This window comes from Acomys minous (genome assembly GCF_964271855.1).
Source record: "Acomys minous genome assembly, chromosome: 16".
Lineage (NCBI taxonomy): Eukaryota > Metazoa > Chordata > Mammalia > Rodentia > Muridae > Acomys > Acomys minous.
The window spans coordinates 33,476,885-33,500,992 of NC_140498.1; the positions used below are offsets into that span (position 1 = coordinate 33,476,885).

The 24,108-nt window shown below is 41.6% G+C and overlaps 1 protein-coding gene across 21 annotated transcripts in view; it reads left to right on the forward strand.

Annotated features, from left to right (window-relative positions):
• Positions 1 to 24,108, forward strand: part of TENM2 (teneurin transmembrane protein 2) — a 1,331,021-nt gene that overhangs the window by 936,613 nt on the left and 370,300 nt on the right. For 20 of the 21 annotated variants that reach the window (XM_084761228.1, XM_084761214.1, XM_084761230.1 and 17 more), the window contains one exon: positions 17,957 to 18,166. The exons of the other annotated variant lie outside the window; for it this stretch is intronic. In XM_084761228.1, the coding sequence (XP_084617354.1) occupies positions 17,957 to 18,166 (210 nt within the window). The remainder of the gene's footprint in view (positions 1 to 17,956; positions 18,167 to 24,108) is intronic. 21 annotated transcript variants of the gene reach the window in all.

The following is a 24,108-nucleotide window of genomic DNA, read 5'->3' on the forward strand; positions in this document are numbered from 1 at the left end:
TTTTATTATGGTTTTCTTTGTTCATTTCATGCATGCACATAATGAGTCCTGGCGACTCTTGTCACTCCATCCTTTCCTATATCCTGTCCATCCCATCAGTGCCCCTATCCCTTACAAGTCGCTTTCGCACATTCATGTGTGTGGCTGCCCCATTGAATCCAGACATAGTGGACAACTATGGTGAGACACCATTGTCTGGAAATGGCATGGCTCTTGCATTCTTTCTACACCTCATCTGCAATGTCTCCTGAGCTATAAAGGCAACAGTTAAGAGCTGCATGCTATATACAGGGGGAGGAGGTCCCCCTCAGTCACAGTCATAGGGAAGGGAAGTAAGGGGAAAATGGGAGGGAGGGAGGAATGGGAGGATACAAGGGAAGGGATAATAATTTAGGTATAATATGAATAAATTAATAAAATATATTGAAAAATACAGAAAGTGAGACAAATGGCATTGGGATCTCAGGACTGAAAGGCCTAGGTATTCTATTAATTGCTTCTTATCCAACAAAATGGAAATCCTTAGCCTTTATGTCAGCAAATTTGAATGTCTAAAGGAATGTGTATTTGCTGTGGGTTTTGAATAAAAACATTTATAGTCCTAAAAAAAAAAAAGCTGCATGCTAAACTGCCATTTATTCTCAGAGCTTGTGTGGCCATGAGCATTCACCACACTTCCTTGCAAAGAGAGGCTACTCTGATTAAGGCTGGATATGGCTTTTGACTGTGGATATAAACTTAAAAATTTAGAAGCAGTTTGACACTATAATAGTTCAAAATAATAAGTTGTCTACCTAGGCCCTGTGACTTTCACAACCATGAGTTCTTACTACGTTTACAGTATCAGGCAGGCATGACTTTTTCCCCTGTGGAGTAAGCCTCAAATTCCATCACAGGGCAGTTGGTTATGACCATAATTGTCATGCCAATATTGCACCACTGTATGCATCTTGTTAGGCAAGTTGATACTATAACTCACAAGATTCACAGCTGGGTAAGAAGGACATTGATGCCGTTTCTTCTCCAACATTCTACATAATATCTTCTGGCACTATTAAAGACAAAAAAAGATTATATTGAATATAGGCACAGAAAGACAAATGTCACATTTCTCTCAGATGTGGGTTCTAGCTTCAAATCTTTAGGTCTGTAATTTTAACTTAGAATTGTGTGATTGCTAGGGAACTGTAAAGAGGGCATTAGGGCATAAGATGCCTCAAGGAAGTGGAGAGAGGAGAACATAGGTTAAAGGAAAGTAGTGAGGAGTAATGCTGAAGAGAGAGGGTTTAACCAGGGATTGGAGTAGAGGATGGAGAAGATGAAGATGGATTGGGATTGTGTTAACCAAAGTGAAGGATATATGAAAAATCCATATGGAATCCAACTACTTTGTAAACCAGTTTAAAATATGTTTTTAAAAAGTTTAAACAAAAGAGTTGCCATGCCTAACTGGATATGGCTGTTCCTAAAAGCCATGGGTTATTAAATAAAACCCCTGTGCCCGGTGTGGGATATTTCCTTATGAATTGCTAATCAGGGAGGTACCAGAGGCATACAAAAGAAGGTATCTTGTTACTCCTCACTATTGCCCACCAGAGCTGGTTGATAAGACCCTATTGCTGAAGGCAAGACCCACCTTCATAGAAAGATATAGAGAAATTAAGCCAAAACTGCATTCTGATTTTTATATTATCTTAATATTATTTATTTTTGTTTTTATTTTTGCCTTCCTCTAGAGAAAAAGCTCTAAGAAAGTAAAAATTGTTTTAATTTTTAAAATATATTATAGCCTTAATCCATAAAAAAGTGAGGATGGCGTGTATTAAATAGTTGAAGACTGTTTATTGAGACTACAGAATTTAAAAAAAAAAAAAAGGTAAGGGAAGAGGGAGAAGTGGACAGAGGAAAAAGAGAGGGATGAAGGAAGGAAAAGAAAGTAGGTAAAAGGCAGAGAGAAAGGAAGAAGAGAAGACAAAGTGTTTGTCAAACTTCTTAGGTTGACTAAGAACTTGAGTGGAAATTCCCTAGTCCTCTTTATCTTCTCTACCATCATTCTTAGCTAGGTAGAAGCTATTTTAGTTTATGAACACAGCTGCCAACACTTCTCTTTGCAAACAGCATGTCTAGTTTACTGAGATCACAGGAAAGCCTGGCGGGGATAGGGAGGCCGCCATTCCAGTTTGTCCCTGGGCATTGCACACCTTTTCCCTCCCACTTGCCAAAATGAGGCAAAGGAGGACTCCTTACCTCACAGGTGAATGTTAATTACTGTTTGCTCCATGCTTTGAGATCCGCAGATGAAAGCAGTCATAAAAGCAAAAAAAAAAAAGTGTTATTACATCGAGAATGGTTATAGACTCTCATTTAGCTCTGGAAACCCATCAAGCGGGAATGTTGAATCGTGAGACTCAGGCTGGCCAAATATTACACTTGTTATAATTAATTTGAGCTTAAGTTTCAACATAGTGACATGTTTCCTTTAAATAAAGTTAAGTCCTCTAAGGATGCATAAATCTATGTGGGTCTTAATTTCAGCTGGGAGTGAAATTTTTTTTCCAGATATTCAGAGGACAGGAAGAAAAATACATCTCTGGCTTCTGTGTGGGGGTGGGGGAGGGAATACCCAAATGAATGTTTACTTTTGAGCCATCTTCTAAACAATCCTCTGTCTCTTTGACCCAGGAGACTGTGACAAGAATGCTCACAAAATTATAGGGATTTAGTGCAGAAGCTGAATTTGGAAGGCCTGGGATACTTTCCCACTGACTGCCAGAACAATGTCTGTCTCTTATGGTGACCAAGGCTGAGATAATTCCTGTGATTCTGAGCCTATTACTCTACAAGGGTGCTGACTCTGATCTTACTCAACAATCATCAGAGAGCTCTCAACTTGTTTTCCAATTTTGTCAACAAATGTGTATTAATCACTGCTGCACAGAAACTCTGTTAGGCACCTTGGAAGAGGGGAAAAATTCCAAATAATACTGATGTATATTCAGCAGCCGCCTAGAATAAGACTGAGGTGCAATCGTTGGTCAATAAATGTGTGCAGAGTGAGTGATCTAGAGGATTTATCATACTCTGGAAAGAATGATGGAGGACAGGCCTAGGGATTCCCTCACATTGGGAAGAGCTTTTGTTGGGGAGCCCTACACAAATGCAGTACACACAAAGCTTAATCTGTCTTCCTGAACTTTCATCATTTCTAGTTGTGACAGCTAAGCTGACTCATGGAAGCCCGTTTCTTCTTCCTTGGGTCATGACTCAATTATCTGAGGATTGCTACACCTTCCCCTAACTCTTTTCTAAGAGCAAGAGCTGTACCGCCTTTAACCTTATTTCTAGTGCTCACATCCATCTTAATTTCCTCCCCTGGGCAACTCAGTGTCTTATCTTGGCTCTAAAGATATCATCAGCCTAGAACGGAAAGGGTCAGGCAGCCCTGATGTGCCCATGCCAGCATGGTGTGCAACGGAATCTCCTTCCTCTGCCGGTTCATCCTTCTGTCTCCCACTACAGGTACTAATTCAATATCAACCTCTTTTTTCGTGGGGCATGTATATGCCTCCTGAGATAACCCAGTATGTCCAAGAGCATAGCTTGTCCAATAAAAGTATAATTTTACATACATGCATAAATAAGGTACCTGTTTTACCCACTCTACACTAAAACCGTACTGAATTATATAATTTTCTGGGAAGCCAGATTTTCCTTGTGTTAATTTGAACTTTGGGTTTTCTTCTTCTCCCCCAACTTGAATACCAGATAGAAATATTATTAGTGATCAAATTATTTTTTCCTCTTTTTTATAATTTAATTAAATTTATTCAGATTACACTCAATTGTTATCCCCATCACTTGTATCCTCCCTTTCCTCTCTCCCTCTTGCTTTCACCCTATTCCCCTCCCCTAGGTCTATAACTGGAGAGGACCTCCTCCCCCACTATATGGTCATAGGCTATCAAGCCTCATCTTGGTAGCCTGCCTCCCCATTAAGAGGAAGTGGTCAAATATGGGCCACCAGAGTTCATGTAAATGACTTCCTGTGTGATCTGTAACAAGCCATTTCTTTCTTTCTTTCTTTCTTTCTTTCTTTCTTTCTTTCTTTCTTTTTTCATCAGCAAATTGAAGTGTTTGGTGAGTTAACAGCACTTAATTTTCCTGCTGGAACTAATATTTGATGGAGTTTATGCATAGGTTTCTTTGACTTTCAGTAGCTCAGTCTCTGATTGTTTCCCCCTCACCTCTGGGAAAGAATACTAGCTTAAAAGCTATTCTAAATGAAAGGAATCTCAGACAGAGTGAGCAAAAGGACATTTGTAGCCCCAAATTCAAGACTTGAGAGTGAAACTACTTGTGAATTATCTGTAAGGCTCCACTCAACATGGCCTTGTTTCTATAAGGATGAAAAAGTGTGGGTATTTTACATGTGTCTCTAGATGCTGAGTCTCCAATCACACCCCCATAATGACACTCGCTGGCTGTGCACACAAGCCTCTGTGTGCATGAACACAATGTCAGTCCATCATGCCTCCTGGCTTGCAAATTCCTCACTCACTGAGGATTTCTAGCATTTCCACCCTGCTTAGTAGTTGCATCTGGCTTGGCAGCTATGATTACTACAACACAGCGTCGAAACAGTCTCCTTCCCTGCTTTGCTTCCCGACAGTTATTCATTGGTTAATGCCCATTGCAGTCTCTGCCCATCTCTCTCTTTATTTGATTCGTTCTTCTTTTCACTTTCAACTTCATTGCTTTCTTTGCCTAAATCAAAATTGTTCCCAGATGTCAGGCAAATGCATTGCAGGGTTAGGAATGGAAGATGCTCCCAGTTGTACTTTAGCGGATGTTATTTCAGTACCACGGAGAGCAGTACCGCCAGTAAGATCTTTGCCGTAGCCAGCCCTTGCCTGTGGCTTTGAGGCTCCATTCAGAACCCCACAGGTGGTAGGGACGACAAAAACTCTACAAAGAAGCGTTGCGGTGAGATTCCCCTCTCCCAGGAGTGCAGGAGCCAAGCTTTACATTGTGCCATTCAAAGACCAGATTGCATCTGGCCCGGATGGCTGTCATAATGTCAGCCCACTTGGCATTTACCTTCTCTTCCCAGGCTGACCTCTGAAGATAGGGGCAGGCTCTGAAGGCATTGTTCTAACCAAGCTCACACTATAGTCATTGTTTCCACGGAGGAGAGCTGCCGGTTCCCTTCCAGGCCAGCACTGTAATTTTATCAACTCTGGCTCAGAGAAACCTATATTTATAATGCTAATTAGGAGGGCACACATTTAATTTGAGTGGAAGACTGTTTGTATCTCGCTGAGCCTGATAGCACAGGGCTCAACCAACAGCAGTCAGAGGCAAAGCAGGCCTTTCTCCCTTCTCCAAGTATTTGAAACAGGGCTTTACTCTTGCCAAACAATTTCTCTGTTGGATTAAAAAGAGGGGAGGGGATGGAGAGGAAGAGTGCCGAATTCACTGGAGCTCAGAAAACTTTGAGTTTATCTCCTGCCTGCATAATATATTCCTCTGTGCACTGAGAAAACATGCCTCTTATGTTATCTAATTGTTTCCTGACACATTTAGCAACATTTCACACTCTTTAAAGTGACATTAACATTGCTGACAGTGGAGGTACTTTCATTAGATGGGCTTTGAGTTGTAGCCAGTATGCACTGCAGGTCTTCAAACGGGCTTGTAAAAGGCGAGGAAGGCATTATTTATGAAAATAGCGCCTTCACCAACACTGCTTGTGGATGCATATTAATTTTGCTGACACTGGTCAATTGAGAGTATATGTGCATACACACACACACACACACACACACACACACACACACACACGAGTTTATCACATCTATTACTGTGATAACCCCCATGACCAAATCAAAATGGGGAAGGAAAAGATTTATTTGGCTTACATATCCTGATTACAATCCATCATGAAAGAAAGTCAGGGCAGGAACTCAAGGCAGAAGCAAAGCAGAGGCTATGGAGGAATACTGGGGTTTTTTGTTTGTTTGTTTGGTTGGTTGGTTGGTTGGTTTGGCTTTCTTCTATTTATTCCCTGTGGTTTGCTCAACCTGTTCTCTTATATGACCCAGAACTACCTTCCCATGGGTGATGCTGTCCATAGTGGGCTGAACCCTCCTATATCAATTATTAATCAAAAATTCCCCCAACTGACTTCCCTACTGGCTAACCTAACAGACATTTTCTAAATTGAGGTCTCTACTTCCCAGATTACCTTAGCTGTGCCAAGTTGATTGGGGGGAAAAAAAGCTAACTAGCACACATGCTTGTTAGGTAAGCAAAATAACATTTAAAGATTGTGGAATGTAAAGCTAAGAGGAGACCTCACTGACGACCATTAAGTCACCTCCACACTGCTAGCCTTTCCAGACAGACATCCTGCCTTAGCCTACATGAAATGCATGTCTCGTTTCTCTCTACATCTCTAGCATTGGAGGATACCACGGAGCCATCATCATCTTCGTTTTGCTCATTATTTACTGTGTGATTTTTTTTAATACTCCCAGATATGTACAAGCATCAGTTTATTCCTGTAAAACAGGAAATCATAACTGCATTTGCCACATAGTATTGATAAAAGGGATTATATAGATTCCCAACCATTAAATATACTAATGGTATATTTAATGAATATTAAGTCAGTACTTAATTTTCAAGCACCACAAATGAATGTTAATCTCCTCCCCTGTGGTATGGGCTACATTGTGACTGAGACTGTTCAGTCTCTATCTTGGAGAGATTTTTTTTTTTACCTGAGTATTGGTAGGTAAATTCTTAAGGCATCTCATCTTTACCATCTTATTAAGGACCATCCAACAAGGAATAGACAGACTGTGTGAATGTTGGCTGTTGGCAGCAAAGAGATGAAATAGTTCATGTATCTGCTGCCCAGAGCTCCTGTTTTATCTTTTCTGTCCCTAAAGCACATAGCAAAACACAGACATGCGGGTGAGAACTGTTTGCTATCTGCAGACAAGGCCTTGGAAAAGGAATGCATCCAATAATGGGAGAGAAAGCCATTACCATTTGTAGAGCACTTTAACATTTGCAGTGTACTTTCATATATGTTATGATTTAATCCTCAAAGGGTCCTGAAGGGGAAGTACTACATCTATCTCCTTCCCTTTATGCATGATAATAATACTTACCATTTACTCCAGAAAGTTCACATAAATGTCTCAGTTAATCCTTATAATAACTAGTGAAGGATGTTTACACACATTTTGTTTATCAACAGTTGAGCACAGAAAAAAAAAAAGATAGGGGACTTATCCAAAGTCACCCAGTAAATCAATGAGAAATCCAAGATTTGAACTTCAGTATGGCCCTGAAACAAATTGTATTATCATACCAGCAAATGGCACTGGATACCGATCTTTTAATAAAGATTCATTAAATCCCATCCTCATTTCCTCTGAATGGTGGTGTGAGCCCCAGATCCTGAATATCTGAGTTCAAATCCTTTCTCCCTTTAAACTTATAACCCCATGTAGTTCATCTGCCTCATCCTTAAAATGGGATTGTATTACCTACCCCAAAAGTCTCTTGTAAAATTAAATGTAAGACTATTTACAAAGAGCTGAGAAATGATGCCTTGTGTATCAGGAGAGCTTAAGTGATCTTGCCGACTGCCAGTATTGTTTTCACACTCACATTTCACTTGGAACCACAGGAAGATAATGCAAAAGTGAATGATATGTCATGAAAGATGCTTGTTGACAGAGCTTTTGGATATTAGGCTTCAGCATAGACCTAGGGATATTCAAATCTTTCTGTAGAACTTTTCCTCTCACTAACCGCCTTTGACAGTGACGATGGTGAATTGGCTCAGGAAGGTCAGGGGCACCACTCAGTATGTCCCTTGTCTTCTGCATGTTGTTCAGACAGGTCTGCGCAGAAGGTGACTACGGCACTCACATGAAGTAGTGGCTCGATGTTCTAAGCCATTTGGTTTTAAACAGGCAACATATATCTAAAATCAGAGTCATGCCCACAGTATCGTAATAAATAAACTTCTCTTCTTTTTAAGTGCCTAAAACCAAAGACAAATAACTGTAGTCCCTAACAGTGAAGTCGGCGCCAAGAACATTGAAATAAATTTGTTTAAGGTTTTTGTGGAGCCAAGTGTTATAAGTGAGCAATCACGGTGTGATTTACTGTGCAGAGCTTTAGGCTGGGCACTAGGGTACAAGAAGTATAACCCACTGTCTCTGTTCAGTGCCACCCATGGTCTCACTCGAGACCAGGCACTCGATGAACACATAGGTGAATGTGTTGCAAGAACAATGACAGGAGTGTGTCTTAAATACCAGCGAGTGAGATGATGAAAAAGTAGCTGGAAAGAAGTAGCAATAGGGTTATTGAGATCTCTGATGAGAAGGGAAGGTGATGTATGACCGGTGAGGAACAGAAGGAAGGAAGTAGACAGATCCCTTAATACCCTTCTTTGGCGTGATTTGAAGTAATGAGTGAGTTTTATGCAAGCACTTGAATGAAGGGGCCTGAGAGATGGCTCCATGGGGAGAGGTACTTTCTGTCAAGCCTGATGACCTGAGTTCAACCCCTGGGCCCTGCATGATGGAAGGAGAGAACCTACTCTCAAAGGTTGTCCTCTAACTTCCATATGCCTCCCCCAACACACACACACACATACACACACACACACACGCGCGCGCGCGCGCGCGCGCACTCATTAAATTATGAAATAGGATAGTGCTGTATAAGTGATTAGCAGTCTTGTGAAAATGATGATGTGTGACGGGAGCAAGTTTCTGCATTCAGAAGCATATTGGCTTTTGTATGGAAGAGAGACGGAAGGGAGAGATACCAGTAGCAGGAAATCCAGAACCATCATGTGTTAGACATCTTACCAATGCTATAAGAGACGTCTGATACCATCAACTTATGAAGAGAAAAATGTTAGCTTCGTCTCACGATTTGTAAGTGCCCTCTCTTATTTGGGCCTGTGCTGAGGCAGCATGGTGCGATTAGAAGTCTGTGATGGAGATAAGTCTCATGGGAACTGATCAGAGTGCCACAATATTCTACAATAGGCACACCCCAGCGACACAAAGGCTTCCTATTAGGTCCCACCCTTCAACTAACCCAGCCTCTCTCAAGTGCCACACCAAGCTCTAAGCCTCTGGTAGACATTTGAGACTCAATCCATAGCATGTTGTCTACATTGTGCTGTTCAGTGTGGTTGACATTGGCTCTAGGAGCTACTTAAGTATGTCAGTTATAATTCTACAAAATTAAAGTCTAGTTCCTAAGCATGCTAGCCTCACATGAAATGTTCAGTGGCCGTATGTAGACAAGGAACATGCCCATCCCCACAGAACATTCTGGCAAGCAGCACTACATATCAATAAATAATAATATGTCATCCTAGACATATTAATAAAGGTACAGATAGATTTTCCAGGCAGGAAGCATTTGAGGAGATGGAAAGGCAGTAAAGAACAATTTGTGCTCTTGCAAAAAATCTGAGTTCAGTTTCCAGCGTGTACATGAGGTACCTCACAACAGCCCTTTTCTGGCATGCACAGGTGCATGCACACAGACACAGACACAGACACAGACACACACACACACACACACACACACACACACACTAATCTTCAAAAATTCATTTAAAAGAAAGTGTGTGAAGATCCATAACATGGTAATAAAAAGTATTGTTTCTGCCTCTAGGAAAGGTTTGTATCCTCACAAGAGCCAGCTGCACTGACTCATTGCGTTTTACCTCATAAATATGAAAGACGCCGCATATGGCATAAAGAGTCACAGAAAGCATTTCAAAATTGAACTCTAACCTCCGTCTATAACCTGATCTGAATTTTACACCTCCTGAAGTGCAGAGCTGCTTGGGAGGTGTGATGGATAAACACTCAACCTGGTGAGATGTAGTGGCAACACCCAAGTGCACACAGCCCCAAACTGTGAAGGCAGTTCATGCTGGTGCCTCTGCGCCAGGCACTTTAATTGGGCCCAGTCCAAAGGCATGCCACCTTTCCAACAATTTACATACAATAGCTTGTATGCAGTCAGGAAGGTTTTACCGAAACCATCTTTTGAAAATAATTTGTTTTTAGGGAAATGCCTAACTAGGCTTTGGTGAGTTCAGTGAAGTGTGAATGAAGCAGGCAATTAGGTCTTGCCCTGTTTAAAAAAATAATCAAAGCTTCCACAGGGTGATATAGAGCAGAGCAAAGCCTGTTTGGCCAACACTACCTCACTGAGACCTAAAAGGCCAAAATCAAAATTCCTTGGGTGAGGGTACATGACCTAGAACTGGGCCGTAGCATTCTCCCTGAGTCTCCTGCTCAGGAGAAGCATGCGGCACTCTCATGACATGCAGGGCTCTCCTAGTTCCCAGGGAAGGTATATGCCTCTCAGTGACTAAGTAGACTTACTTCAGGCAAATGTTACCTTTCTCAGACATACATAAGCTCCCGTGTTTCATTCCCACGAATATTGTAAATTGATTTGTTTGGTGTTTACATGAAGGCAAGGGAGAGCTTTTCACAACTAATATATTGTCTCCCCTTTTTTGATTTGGAATCAAACTATGGGTATTGTGTGTTTTAGGTAAATTCTATACCTCTGAGTCACACCCCACAGACCTGTTCAATTCTAATCAATTGAAAAAAAAAACAATGGAGCTGATGCAATACTGACTAGAACACACACACACACACACACACACACACACACACACACACACACACACACACACACACACATGACTTAAAAGTTTCTGATGCTCTGATGGGTGGTCAGGGCCCAGGGGGGTCTGCTCAAACTATTGCACTAACCAAGGACAATACAATTAGTAAACATTGAACTCCTACTCTGAGCTACTCAATGGACAGGACATTCTCCACAGTTATGTGGAGAATGGGGACTGACTTTGACATGAACTCTGGTGCTCCATATTTGACCACCTCCCCCTGGTGGGGAGGCCTGGTGGCACTCAAAGAAAGAATAAGCAGGATACCAAGATGAGATTTGATATCCTATAATCATATAGTGGGGGAGGAGGCCCCCTCAATCATAGACCTAGGGGAGGAGAATAGGGTGAAAGCAGGAAGGAGGGAGGAACGGGAAGATACAAATGATGAGATAACAATTGACTTGTAATCTGAATAAATTATTAAAATTTTAAAAAAAAGAGTTTCTAATCTTAGCACCATTTCATGAGAGGATGGGGCTTTGTTCCTCATGAGGGTCTGGCTGTCCTGGGACTTGTAAGATGCTCAGCAGCCTCCCTGACCTCTGCTCACTAGCTGGTGTCCATTCTCTCACCACTGCTGCTATAACCAAATACCTTGAGATATTATCAAATAGCCCCTGTGCCGCAGCAACACTCCTCAAGAGGAGAAAAAGTAATCTAGCATGAGATTAGTAGTAAGTATTTGTAACCAGGAAAATAAATTTTTGTAATTATACAATATAATTGATGTAAAATTAAAAATATGTAATAGAAGTCTATATTTTAATTTTGAGATGCTCCACTTACCAGATATCATTTTTCCATTCTGCATTTATGATGTGAATTACTGCCAGGTGTGGTAGCTGTGGCCTGAAAATAATTTATGTACTAGGGAGTCTGATACGAGAAAATCTTCAGTTGAAGGCCAGCCTGGACTACATTGTGATACAGTGGTGGGACACCACAACATTCTTTATTCTTTAAACAAACATTTAAGATGGAAGCAAGGAATTCAGTGCTCCAAATCAAAGTGTATCTAAGTGTTGGTGCCAGTTGGAAGGTGCTTTAAGTTTCTATCCAGTGCTGAGCACAGTGAAATTGCCATCCACATGCCTGATTGGTAAGAGGTAGACAGCCATCTGCTGCCTCTCTTCCACCCTCTTTGACACCTGCAATGTTCTTAGAAACAGATCAGTTACTTCCCACCAGAAATACTTTCTTTGGGACCCCATGTTCCATTTCTTGTAATTGAACAGGAAGAAACTCAGCCTAAAGAACACACTTTTTTTTTTTTCTGGAGGCAAAATGCCTGCAATCTATTTGTAGTTCTACCAAGCGACTGTGTGTCATTAGCCAAGTCATTTTCCCATTTGGCCATGATGACAAGTTTGAGGAAGGCTGACTTTTCTTCTAAGTGCCAACAACAAACTCAAAGTTGGGTTAAACGAAGAACAACAAAAAGGTTAGCATGGAGGATTAATTGATTCACACATTGATTAGTTTGGCTGCAGGGATGCTTCAGGCTTGCCTAAATCCAGATGTTCTACCGACATAATCAGTAACGTCTTCTTCAGCCTTTCATGTCCTTTCCATCTTCCATTGACTCCATTCACAAACAGAATCCTCCATGAGTGGAGAGACACTTATAGTTATTCTCAGCTCACAGTCTCCCAGACTCAACCCCAACCTTTATGGAAAAGGGAGGTGACTTGGTGACATCTAAATGGGTAGCAGGAACTAGAGGACACCATTATGGAAAGTTGTTTAAACACTCTAGCCAACTGTTTTTCTTGTATCAAAAAATAGTCCTTTTAAACTCAACCTTAACAAAGAACACTATTTTTATTAAGTCCTTAAACTTATTCTGCCTCTGGGGATTTTCAGGTTTTGATTCCAGAATGTCTTTCCCCCTTATAAATCACTGATTCTCTGTCAGTTGTCACCCTGGCTGTTTGCAGAAGCCTGGTTTTTGCCTATATAGTTAGTTACCTGCTTGGTGATAATTTCCATGGTGCATTCCAGAACTGCACCGATGTGCGCTTTTTGGCCAGCACCCTTTTCTGATGTAGGCAATTGTAGAGTGAACCACACAAGGCTTGGGATCAGACTGTTTGGGTTCAAACCATAGCTCTGCACGTGCTAATGGGGCAGTATGTGGTCTTACCGTCTTTTGCCTGTGAATGGAACAGTAATCAAAATGTAGTTCATTCTTGAAAGTTTGTGAATGCTATAACAAGGAGTGTGTGTGAAATACTTAGTTCAATTCTTAACATAAAGCAAGATCACTTACTATGTGGAGTTGGTAAGGAGTACAGTGGTTAATTCCATTGTCAATTTGATGAACTCTAGAATTGCCTTGGAGACAAGCCTCCATTGTGCTCTGTGGGGGGACTTTCTAGTTTCAGCATTTCAGGTGGGAAGGCCTTCCCATTATGAATAGTGGTGTTCTGGCTTTCAGCCTCCTGACTGGTGGCTACCATGTGACCCACTGTCTCAAGCTCCGGCTGTCGTGACTTTGCCACCCTTTGAACTAAGAGAACAAATAAACCCTTTCTTCTTTAAGTGGCTTTCATTAGGCATTTTGTCACAACAAGATGAGTGGCCATCAGAGTGGCCGATCAGATTTATATTTGTATGCCTCTGTTCTTGGTACTGTTTTTTATTTTGTCATGTCTTAAGCATGAGTTTCTGCTCCATCAAATATCCTGATACTCCATCACTACATAAATCAATTATGTATTGCCTACACAGAACACTTTAATATCAGTTTACCATTAATCTTTCCAATGAAAAAGGACTAGTTGTTTTAAGTGAACTTGGGGATTTGCCCTCCAGCATACCCCCTGTCATAAATTAGTGAATATATTAAAAAAAAATATGCCAGGCAGAGCATCAATTTCATGGTTACTATTTATTGTTTGGGGAGGAAGAGAAGAAACTGCTGTCTTCCAAACTAGTTGAGCAAAGTCTCATTGTAAGTCTGTGTGAGCAGCAAAATGGTACTGTAATGGACACAATGGGAGTTGGAGCAATATTCTACCACCACAGATGGTGTATGATGAAGCTTTCAGGGATGACTGCAGTGGGTGAAGAGTGAGAGCCTGGAGCACGGATGGCAGATAAGCCCTGTGCATCTGCTGCTTCTCCTCATCCATGTCTACGAGTTTTCTAATTAATGATGTCACCATCTTCCCACTGGAAGAGAGGGTTTACCAGAATCCTTCTCCACGTGGTGTTTCAACAGCCCCGACCCATCTATCAGACGCTGCATGGAATTGCAGAATTGTTATGAATGGAAAACAATACAAAATCTTACTCATCTGAAAACAGATACATTACAATGCTGAATTAGTCTCTAAGATTAAGGTCACAGGGGATCCAATCATGCAGATAACCAGAGTTTGACTTACATGGGAATCTTGGAAAACCCCTGTCCATATACCTTCACACATGCCCAAGACCACGGGAGCTTAATAAATAACATTGCGTGTAGCTCGTTGCTTTGTAACCATCAGTTCAGTGTGGTTTTCTGTACATTAACTGGGTACTTTGTACTCATTTAAAAAGATTTAAAAAGAAAACTGGAGGCACAGTTGGGAACAAAGAGCTTCTGCCATACGTAACCTAGGAATCGAGCTGGAACACGTCACCTGGTTAGCCACCCACCAATGCTAAGGCTTTCTGTAAGAAAACAGAGTCCACAAAGGGAGCCGAGTAACTTCCAGCTTTCTCCCTGTACTTTGGAACCTGTTTGTAGGCACACAGATGGTCTCTGTCAGTTGGAATAGTCAGGGGCAATATGCAGCCTAAGTGAACAAAGTTAGCAAATGACCTAACAAATAGCGAGCAGCACACTATTTGACTCGGGGCAGATCTAGTGGTTCTGGGGTCTCCCAAGTTGTAAAAGGTAGCAGCAGCAGGCAGAATGTAAGGACTGGCCAACGCAGAATCAAGGAATTAAGAGGAGTGGGGAACTAACAGGAGCCACACGATGCTAAGATGCATAGTCATGGTACACGAAGCAACCCCAACGCTTCCACTGTGCCGTGACTCTTCTCCCATTGTCAGTATTTGTGTGTATTACAAACAGCCCTGTTGTCTGTGCTGTATGAAATGAATTCACGCTGAACCAAATTCCCAGACGTTCATGTGAAGAATGATTTCACAGCAGCTGTCCTATCAGGGCTCCTGGAAAATTGGGCTTGAACCTTAGTTCCACCTCAGTCACTCAAAGGAATTTTTAAAAATTGGCTTCCAGCTGTCCTTGTTCTTCAGCATCCCGTGTCAGCTATGCCTCAGTAGCACGCGCTTTAAAGCCTATTGATTGCAACTTAAAATTTCTTCTTACCTGAACCCTGCTGCTAAGCGGACGTCAGCACTGAGCTCACAGGACCTGGTCAGGACCTGTCTGCAGTCAGATGCCTTGAAGAAGAGTGGAAGGTGGCAGCACTACAAACGTCAAAAGACAATGACTCTTCTGGATAATAGCTGCTATGTGTGGTGATTCAAACACACGCCCTACAAGAAATCTGGAGGGTGCCCTGGGATTGGGAGGAGGCACCTTGGAAGTATCCCTCTCGCATACGTTTCTTACCCTTTATGTAACATTATCATTGCTATGTATTATTATCATTATTTATTGTTATTATTTTTATTACCATATTACCGTGCTTATTTGGGCAAGCACCATGAGTAGATGCAGGATGGATTTGAGAAAGATAACCCCAAGTTTAAGCCCTGCCCTTGACATTTTCTAACTGTTGAACTTAGCCCCTTTATTTCCTTTTCCTCATCTATAAAATAAGACTATTCTATTCTCGCATGTTAGGGGAATGTGTGGTCATTCGAACATTAACAGGTTGTTTTGAGGATTAAGAGAGATGATGCAAGTAAACAGATCAGTGCAGTGAGTGGCAGGTAGATACCATGCAATAAGCAATAACAGTTACAGTGATGGTCGTTATAGCCTTATTGTTACAAGATCTATGGGGGAACTATTGATTAAATGCTAGCATTGATCCTGATAAAACTCCCCAGCACTCAGTCCAGATCACCTGGCAACAAAGCCATGTCTTATACTGCTCCTTAACAGCTATGAATTTAATGGATGCTGCAAATCCAACTCCATTCACCCATTGACATAGCTAAGATGGTTCATCATCACTTCAGTTGTGTTATTGGGCATGACACTTAAGATTTAAAGTTCAGGGCTAGAGAGATGCCTCAGTGGCTGAGAGCATCACTTCCAGAGGACCCAAATTCGGTTCCCAGCACCCACACTGGCTGCAGGAGATCTTACATCCTCTTCTAGCTTCCATGGTACCTGCACACACATGCAGAAACATACTTAGATACATACACATTTTAAAATCTAAAGATCACTTAAACTTTAAAGGTGTCTTATATCCCTAACTTTGTGTCACTGTTGTCCCTCTAAAGGGCATCATGCTAACAGTGGTTTAATGCCTCCTTACTACTGCTCACTTCATTCTCTTCCAGCTAGGTCACTTGCATTTTCTTCAGAGGTTTGTTCAAGTTTCTACCCTTTCAGGAATCCTTATTCTTTTCTTTTTTTTTTTTAACCCCAACCCATGCCAAACATCTCCATCCAGTGCCCCTGTAGTATCCTAAATTAGTGCATTACAGCTCCCAGCTTTTTAATCATCCAAACCCCTCTGGCTCCTCACTAGAGATCTCACAGGCCAGGATGGTGGAATACGTAGGTTTTAGAAAACCGCACATGTATTTTGTTGAACGAGTCACTCATCTAAGGTACCATGTAGTGCGCTTAGTAATAACAAAAATAAATTATGAAATACAGTCATGAAAGCAGCAACAAGTGTTGGTATCTAGCAGGGTTCTGAAAACACCTCTATGTCTGTAGCTCTTCCGGAAAGTACAGCTCTTCAGGTATAAATACTTCCCAGACCAAACTGTTTATCTGAATCACAACTTTCCCTCCACATCCCAGCTTCATGGGCTGCTCCTCCTATCGAATTATCATTAGGTTCCTCGTGAGCAAACCAGACAGTCAGCAATTACAGTGACCCTGGGTACAAGGGCACATTCGGTGAATGTGAAGGCAGCAATTGTCGTCGCTCAGAAGGAAGTCATTGCCAGTGAGGAAGAGGTCCCAATAGTCATCCACATTAAAGGGTCCTTCCCTGGCCAAGGGCAACTCCTACCTACTCTACCAGCCTGACTGCTATTCTTTATGGCATGGACCAGCCATGCTTTGCCTCACAGGAATTCCACCATGATGTTCAAATAAACCACATGATACAATGAATGATCAACTCACAGGCATGGAAATATGGCCCCCTCGTCCACCTGTTTTCACCTTCTACCCTAAGATAAAGAGTTTGATTTTTGGCACAGCCTCTTTACTTGTTCGCTGGGGACACAATTCTGAGTAACCAATAATAATGTCTATGAGGCCATTTAAATGGGCTGAGAAGCTAGAAAAAGTAGTTCTTGTTTCAAGCAGGCAAACATGGAGAGCTTTACTGAAGAGAAGCAGAAGGCTTGAGAGTATTGGTAGAAGCAGGGAAGTGTCCGTTAATGTGGGAATGAAAGTCTATGTAAAGGTGGAGTCTGTTGGCATGCTCTCGTCTGAGAAGTGAAAATGCTCTCTTGGCTGGAGAATACAGAGCCAGGTGGAGAGTGGGAAGGTTGCCCTCTGGGTAAGGGAGGTAGGGGAGGAGCAGCTGTGATTCTGAAAAGGTCACATACGCCCAGCATCATGGATAGTGTAAGAGTTCTTTCCTCCTACAGTGGAGGGGGCAAAGATGATAGGCCCTGATTTCTACCTACAAAATGCTGTCTCGACTGTGATGGAGAAGAGCTGGGATCAAGGCAAAGTTGGCATACAGTTTCTCAAGAGTAGAAATAGGAAGAGCAACAAGGAGATGGTTTAGAGAGATGAGGAGGACGAGGAGCCATAGCAAAGGTGACAGAAAGAACTAGACATTTCTAGACATTCAAATGGGTACCCTTTTCTGAATGATATTCATAAAGTATCACGTGTCATACAACCAATGGTACGCATCTGGGCTGATAAAGAAACATCAAAACTGCCCTGAAAAGCACATCTGGAGCACTTCATTTTTTTTAAAAAAAAAAATTGTATTGTGGGCTATTTCAATGTAACTTTCCTAGAATGCTCTCATGACACTCATTGCTGACCTTTGACCCCTCTGTCCTCTTTCCCAGGTCGTCCCATTCCACCTACATCCTCGTCTAGCCTCCTCCCATCTGCTCAGCTGCCTAGCTCCCATAATCCTCCACCAGTTAGCTGCCAGATGCCATTGCTAGACAGCAACACCTCCCATCAGATCATGGACACCAACCCTGATGAGGAATTCTCCCCCAATTCATACCTGCTCAGAGCATGCTCAGGGCCCCAGCAAGCCTCCGGCAGTGGTAAGGAAATTCTGTGGTGTCTTCCTGTGTGGTGTTTTGTGCTTGACATTCGTGAGTCTTCAGGAAAATGACAACTATTGAAACAGAGGCTGGGAGAAGGCGGTGTGGGGAGCATCAAGGTGAAACGCATTTGTCATTTCTGTGGCGTGGTAGTTCTAAGATGTGGCCGGTGAAGGTCACAGCTGTTGGAGAGGTTTTACTGATTGTTACAGGCTCTGGGCCTCTTTCTGTGGGAGGAAGCTGCCCCGTAGCTACATGGGAGAGCATTTTTGGCTCAAAGGTGAAGTGTGGGGAGACACTGGAATATTGAATTTTGTATCACTATGATTCTGGTCACAGCCAAGTGACCCTGGACACTCTCACGTGACCCATCCGCGAGCCTCCCGGTTCCCCTGGTTTTTGTTTTTTGTTTTTTTATCATTGCCTTCTGACTTCCCCTTCCTTGCTTGTTTCATATAGCTTTGCGATTAAAATCTGTTCCCTTGACATGAATACTGAATACCATGCCAAGAGTGAAGTGTTTGGGGTGTGACCTCTCTATGATCCTCTGCTCAGGCCACTTCCCTTGAATTTAACGAGCTGATCATGAGGCACTGTGATAAACACGGCTTCTAAATTCAGAGTTCTTGTTTGAGTTTTTATGTTCACGGAACAGAGGGGCTGAACACTAGGTTCTGCTTCCCTTTTGAGGATTTTTGCATCTCAACACCCACTCTCTGAGTCTTAGATAGAATTGGCCCCAAGCACAATAATCAGGCCTTATTTTCAATTCATCAGTTGGTAGAATGTTCACCTAAATGTAGGAATACAGAAGAAGACGCGGTTGCCTAGGGCTGCAGTACCCGTGCCTGAGGGGGCGCATAGCACTAATTAGTTGCTCTTGACCCCAGAAGCTCTGGCATTGCCTTCTGAGTCAGCCTCTCCTGATGTTCATTAACACAGATCACCAAAAGCAACAGAGAGATTTGCACGCCAAGAAGGCTCCCCACAAAGACTGCTCTGGCTCTATCCATGAATATAAGCTACCACTCACTGGTCTCAACCTCTGCAATTGTAGAGGTCCTTCTAAATATATTAGGATGATTCATTCAGCAAATGGACCGATAGACTGCTACTTATGATGGCCCATGCCCTTCTTCAAAGCCAGGCCTGATATATTTAGCAAACTCATATTCTTTTTTTTTTTTAAATTATCTAATCAAATCTCTCATCAAATGAGCAATCCATTGTTGATATTATGAAGGCCTTTAATCTACCATAAATCTTTATTAGAACTCATCAGAGCTTCTAGTTTGAGAGAAATGTGATTATGGCACTCTTAAAATGACATTACATCATCGGGGTGATTGGTTTATCATTTGGAGAAGAGACATCAATCATAACTAGCATAACCACACAGTAAATGAATTCAACCTTTCTACCGCGGAACAATGACACCGTAATTGCTCAAAATCAGGCTTAAAATGAAATCGGAAAATGCTCTTTCTTCAAATATGATGTTAACTTAATGGAATATATTATGAAAAATCATGTTTGAGGAAATTCTATATAATTAAAAATATGTGGAAATATATTCCCTTTTTTTTCGTTCGTCAGAACTTGATTTTAGCTACAGCACTGTTTTTTTCTTCTTCTTTTTTTTCTTTTTTCTTTTTTTTTTTTTGCAGCAGAGATTATGTTGCATTTAATTGAACTACCCTCGCTTGTGTTTTGCTACTTTTTATTTCATACTATGTAATCGTGATGAATATTGTATTATGAAGGACAAGAGGCTTTTGAAATGATGTGCACCTGCTGATAGCTTTTGAAAAACAGACAATTATTAAAGAGAAAATGAGCTTTCAGAAACGACATCCTTTTATGCATGTATGGATGCCCAAGCAATGATGACTTCCATAAGCGAGGTCAGCTCTTATCTCTGGGCCATCCAGAACGTTTTCTTAGTGGTAGCACACAGGGTGATTTCTTTCCCTTTGGATGGTGGGTGTATTAGCTTGTTGGTTGTCAATAGAGGATTTTTGTTGGCTTTGTATAGAAATCAAGAGCTCATCATTTGGGTGGGCAGAACAGATCTGTGTGTTTAGAGCCAAACTTAACTCGTTTTTTTCATCAGTTACACCAATTTGTTCGGCTCGCTTTAAAAACTGATAGTGATTTTAGCTTCGTGGAGAGGAGAAAATGCCACAGAGAGTGTGAAGGTCCATTTTCATACCAAACAAGAGCCATGCTTATATGATTTCTCCAGCAGAGGGTTGAATTGAATAGTAGCCTTGTTTCCAACAGACTCGTGTCACACGCTGAAGCTCGGGCGAGCAGGTAGTCACTCAGTGTTCTTCAGTCTGGCTCAGCTAAAATGAGAGCATGCCCAGCTGGAGTATGTGCGTGCGCACTTGCATGTGTATATATTTCTTGTGGAATGGATTTGGGGTCCAGGGCAAATTGGGGATTCTATCAAGATCTGAATGCAGTTGCCATGAATTTAAATTTGACATAAAGGATTGAAAATGGAGTTTGACACCGAAGATGCAGAGTGCAGAGCCGGTGCCTGAGTGTCTTCAATTGAGTTTGATGAAAGGGGCTGAATTTGTCAAGTGTTGTCGGCACCAGTGTGGGGCTCACGTTTGGGTGTGTTAGGTTTATCTGGTTAATCACACAAAATGGTTTTAAGTTGGTCCCTTGGCAATGATACTGGAATCTTAAGATCATGTGGGAATTCAGACTTTGTTTTCCACCCCCTTTAGTTAAAATGCCTTCCAACATACTCAGCCTGTTCACAATAGGAAAACATTATTTCTCGCCCTCCTTCTATTGTCTCGATGATTTGATGTTGTCAAAGCCTGTCATTAGGAGAGTCACAGCACACATTTCCTGCCCACCACACCTTTGTTTTGAAGAGACAAACTCGATATAAAATACAGGAACTGAAATGGTTTTTCCCCAACATGAAAACTGCCTCAAAGCAAAAGCCGAGTTTCACCTTTATGCATCAACTGTCATTATTTTCTATGGCTATAGTGCAGCCTTTAGTGCATGGTACTAAAAATCGTACCACCTTTGCAGCCAAGTCGCTCTAACCCTCCATCTATGCCAATCAAGCAGACATACAGTATACTCGGAGAGATGTCTCTAGAACTGATCTACCTAGTCCCTGAAACATTTCCTTCCCCATAGCTGAGCTCAGGCCAGGGCCTCACCCTGTCCTTTGACCTTCTGCTGGAGCAGGTTAGTGCAAAAGCCATTTCCTTATATATAGCCGTGTAACTTCAAATCTTATGAAATCACTCATCTGGGGGGGAAAAAAATCTAAATCCCAGCTGCAGCAGAATAGAGTTCTACACCTGGAAAAACGAGGCTCCCCTTCAAACCAGGAAACATCAAGTTTGCACCTTGTATTGTCAGCATAGGAATGAAAGATACAGGCAGTAGTCAGATGCTCGTCCAGACGATCTGACTTAACCTCTCTCCCATAGAGGACTGAGTTTTGATTCTTTATGGAGGCTTGGAAAACTCAACAGCAACATCACACTACACATCAGAAAGGAAAGCAAAAGGCTCTCACAGGAACATTCTAGAAAGTCCTCAGCAGTAGAGATAAGCCATCCAAAGATGAAGAGGAGAGGTCCAAGTTTGCAATGGGGCAAGTGAGACATGCCCTAGGCCTTCTGGGAAGCAGCAGGAACTTGGTTCATTCTAAGGAGCCATAGCATCTTATAGCCTGCAACTCTCTGTTTGCATATGGTGCCCTACAAATGCACTTGCCTGCTTCTTTATTGCTTTTTGCATTTGGGGGATGGAGTCCATGCACATGTCTGTTTGCATATGTGTAAAGGCCATAGGTCAACCTGAGGTGTCATTCCTCAGGTGCTCTCCATGTTGTTGTTATTGTATTATGATGACGATGATGATGATGATGACGATGACGATGACTTATATGATTTATATGATCGTTCACTGGCCTGTAGTTCACCAAATAGATGAAGTGGCTACGCAGTGAACCTCAGGGATCTATCTATTATCTATTACTTCTGCCACAGTGTTAGGATTAAAAACATGCATATAACCACAACTAACATATATATATATATATATATATATATATATAGGTTCTTGGCATGGAACTCAGAACTTATTCATACAAGTGTTATATAGACTGAGCTACCACCCAAGTGCTATCTCTCTCTTCTCCTCTCTCTCTGTCTCTCTCTGTCTCTCTCTGTCTCTACCTCTGTCTCTGTCTCTATCTCTGTCTCTGTCTCTCTGTCTCTCTATCTTTCTGTCTCTCTTTCTCTCTCTCCTATACTTTCTCCCTTCCTGCTTTTCTTTATTTCTCCTGAACCTCTCCCATAAAAGTTATCTCTAAAATCTCTAAAACAATAGTTAAATGACACAGAATGTACAAGAACATCTTAGGGGAGAGCATTATGTTTGTTCATACATATAAAATCTGTATCATGTAATACAGATGGGAAACTTGAGTCTAAGCTTCCTGGTAGCCAAAGCAAAAAGAAAAACAGATTGCAAGGTGCCTAATAACCAAGAGAGATACACAAAGCAGATGCTTAAGGAAACAGGAAACAGTGTAGTTCTCACTATGATACCAGAAGGAAAATTTCTGTAGGGAGGGTCCTGTGTACATCACAAACAATGAATGAGCTCTCAGCGGTACCCACAAAACATATGCAGTTTCCTCCCCAAACTTGCTGCAACCTCCATCTAGATAAGCTACACTGTACTTTCCACTTAATAATGATGTTATAAGTGCTTAACGACTGGGCAGTCTTCTGAGGACCGAACTTGGCTTGATCCATGACAACTCTTAATTCTTCCCATAGACCTCGTGAATTGCAGGTCACATGAGTGGCAGATGCACAGCAATATTGCTTGCTCATTTGATGTTGGTATGTGAATTAGCCGACTCTGCAGTCATAGAACAGCCCAAAACCTTGACAGCAGATGACTGATGTATAAATTTGTCTTGATGACACTATCCATTCATGACTGACCCTACCAGGACAGTCTTATTCATAGGCCCCTCCCATCACCAACAGGGGGAGCTGGAAATGGGTAAGAAGGCTGCACACTCAAGTAGGGTTTTTAACTGATGAAATTTTAGGATTACAGAGATGGCTCCGTGGTTAAGAGCACTAGGGCTATTCTTGTAGATAGCATGGGTTCATCTGCCAGCACACACCAGGTAGCCCACAACCATCTAGAATTTCAGTTCCAGAGAATCCAATGTCCTCTTTTGACCTCCAGAGGCATCAGGAACTCATATAAAATATATATGTGTGTATATATGTATGTATGTATGTGTGCAAAACACTTGAACACATACAACAAATCTTTTAAAACATGATGAATGAAGTATCTTCTCCTTGTAAATTTAGTTTGTGGGGGGAAGTCTCCTTAAAGTACTATGAATTTATTTGCTTTTTTACCCATTGAAGTTTAATTACATTTAGGATTTCCTGTGAAGTTTGGAGTAATTATTATTTATATTAAGGATTAAAGTCTGGTCAGGCTGTGCTCTATATTCTTTCCTCCTCCTCTTCTTTTTCCTAGTCCTCTTTATTTGTCCCCGCCTCTTTTTCCTTCTATCCCCTCACCTCCCCTTCTGTCCCTCAAAGTCACTGTAGGTGATGATGGGATTGTTGATCCCACCTGTCATCTCCTTGCCTTCTTTTCTTTCTCTTAGCTTCATTCCGTCCTTTAGCTCCTCCACTGGACCCTAGCAGATTTATAATTGATGATTAATAGACATTTATTGAATGGATGGATGCCATTTATAAACACATTCCTCTGATATACTGCTTTTCATTGTATATGGTGGAAAACTTCATGGAAAGAAGACATCATAGAATATATTCATATATATTTACATATACATAAGACATTAAAATTTCCTCTTTTTTTTTTTTTTTTTTTTTTTTTGCTTTTTAAGT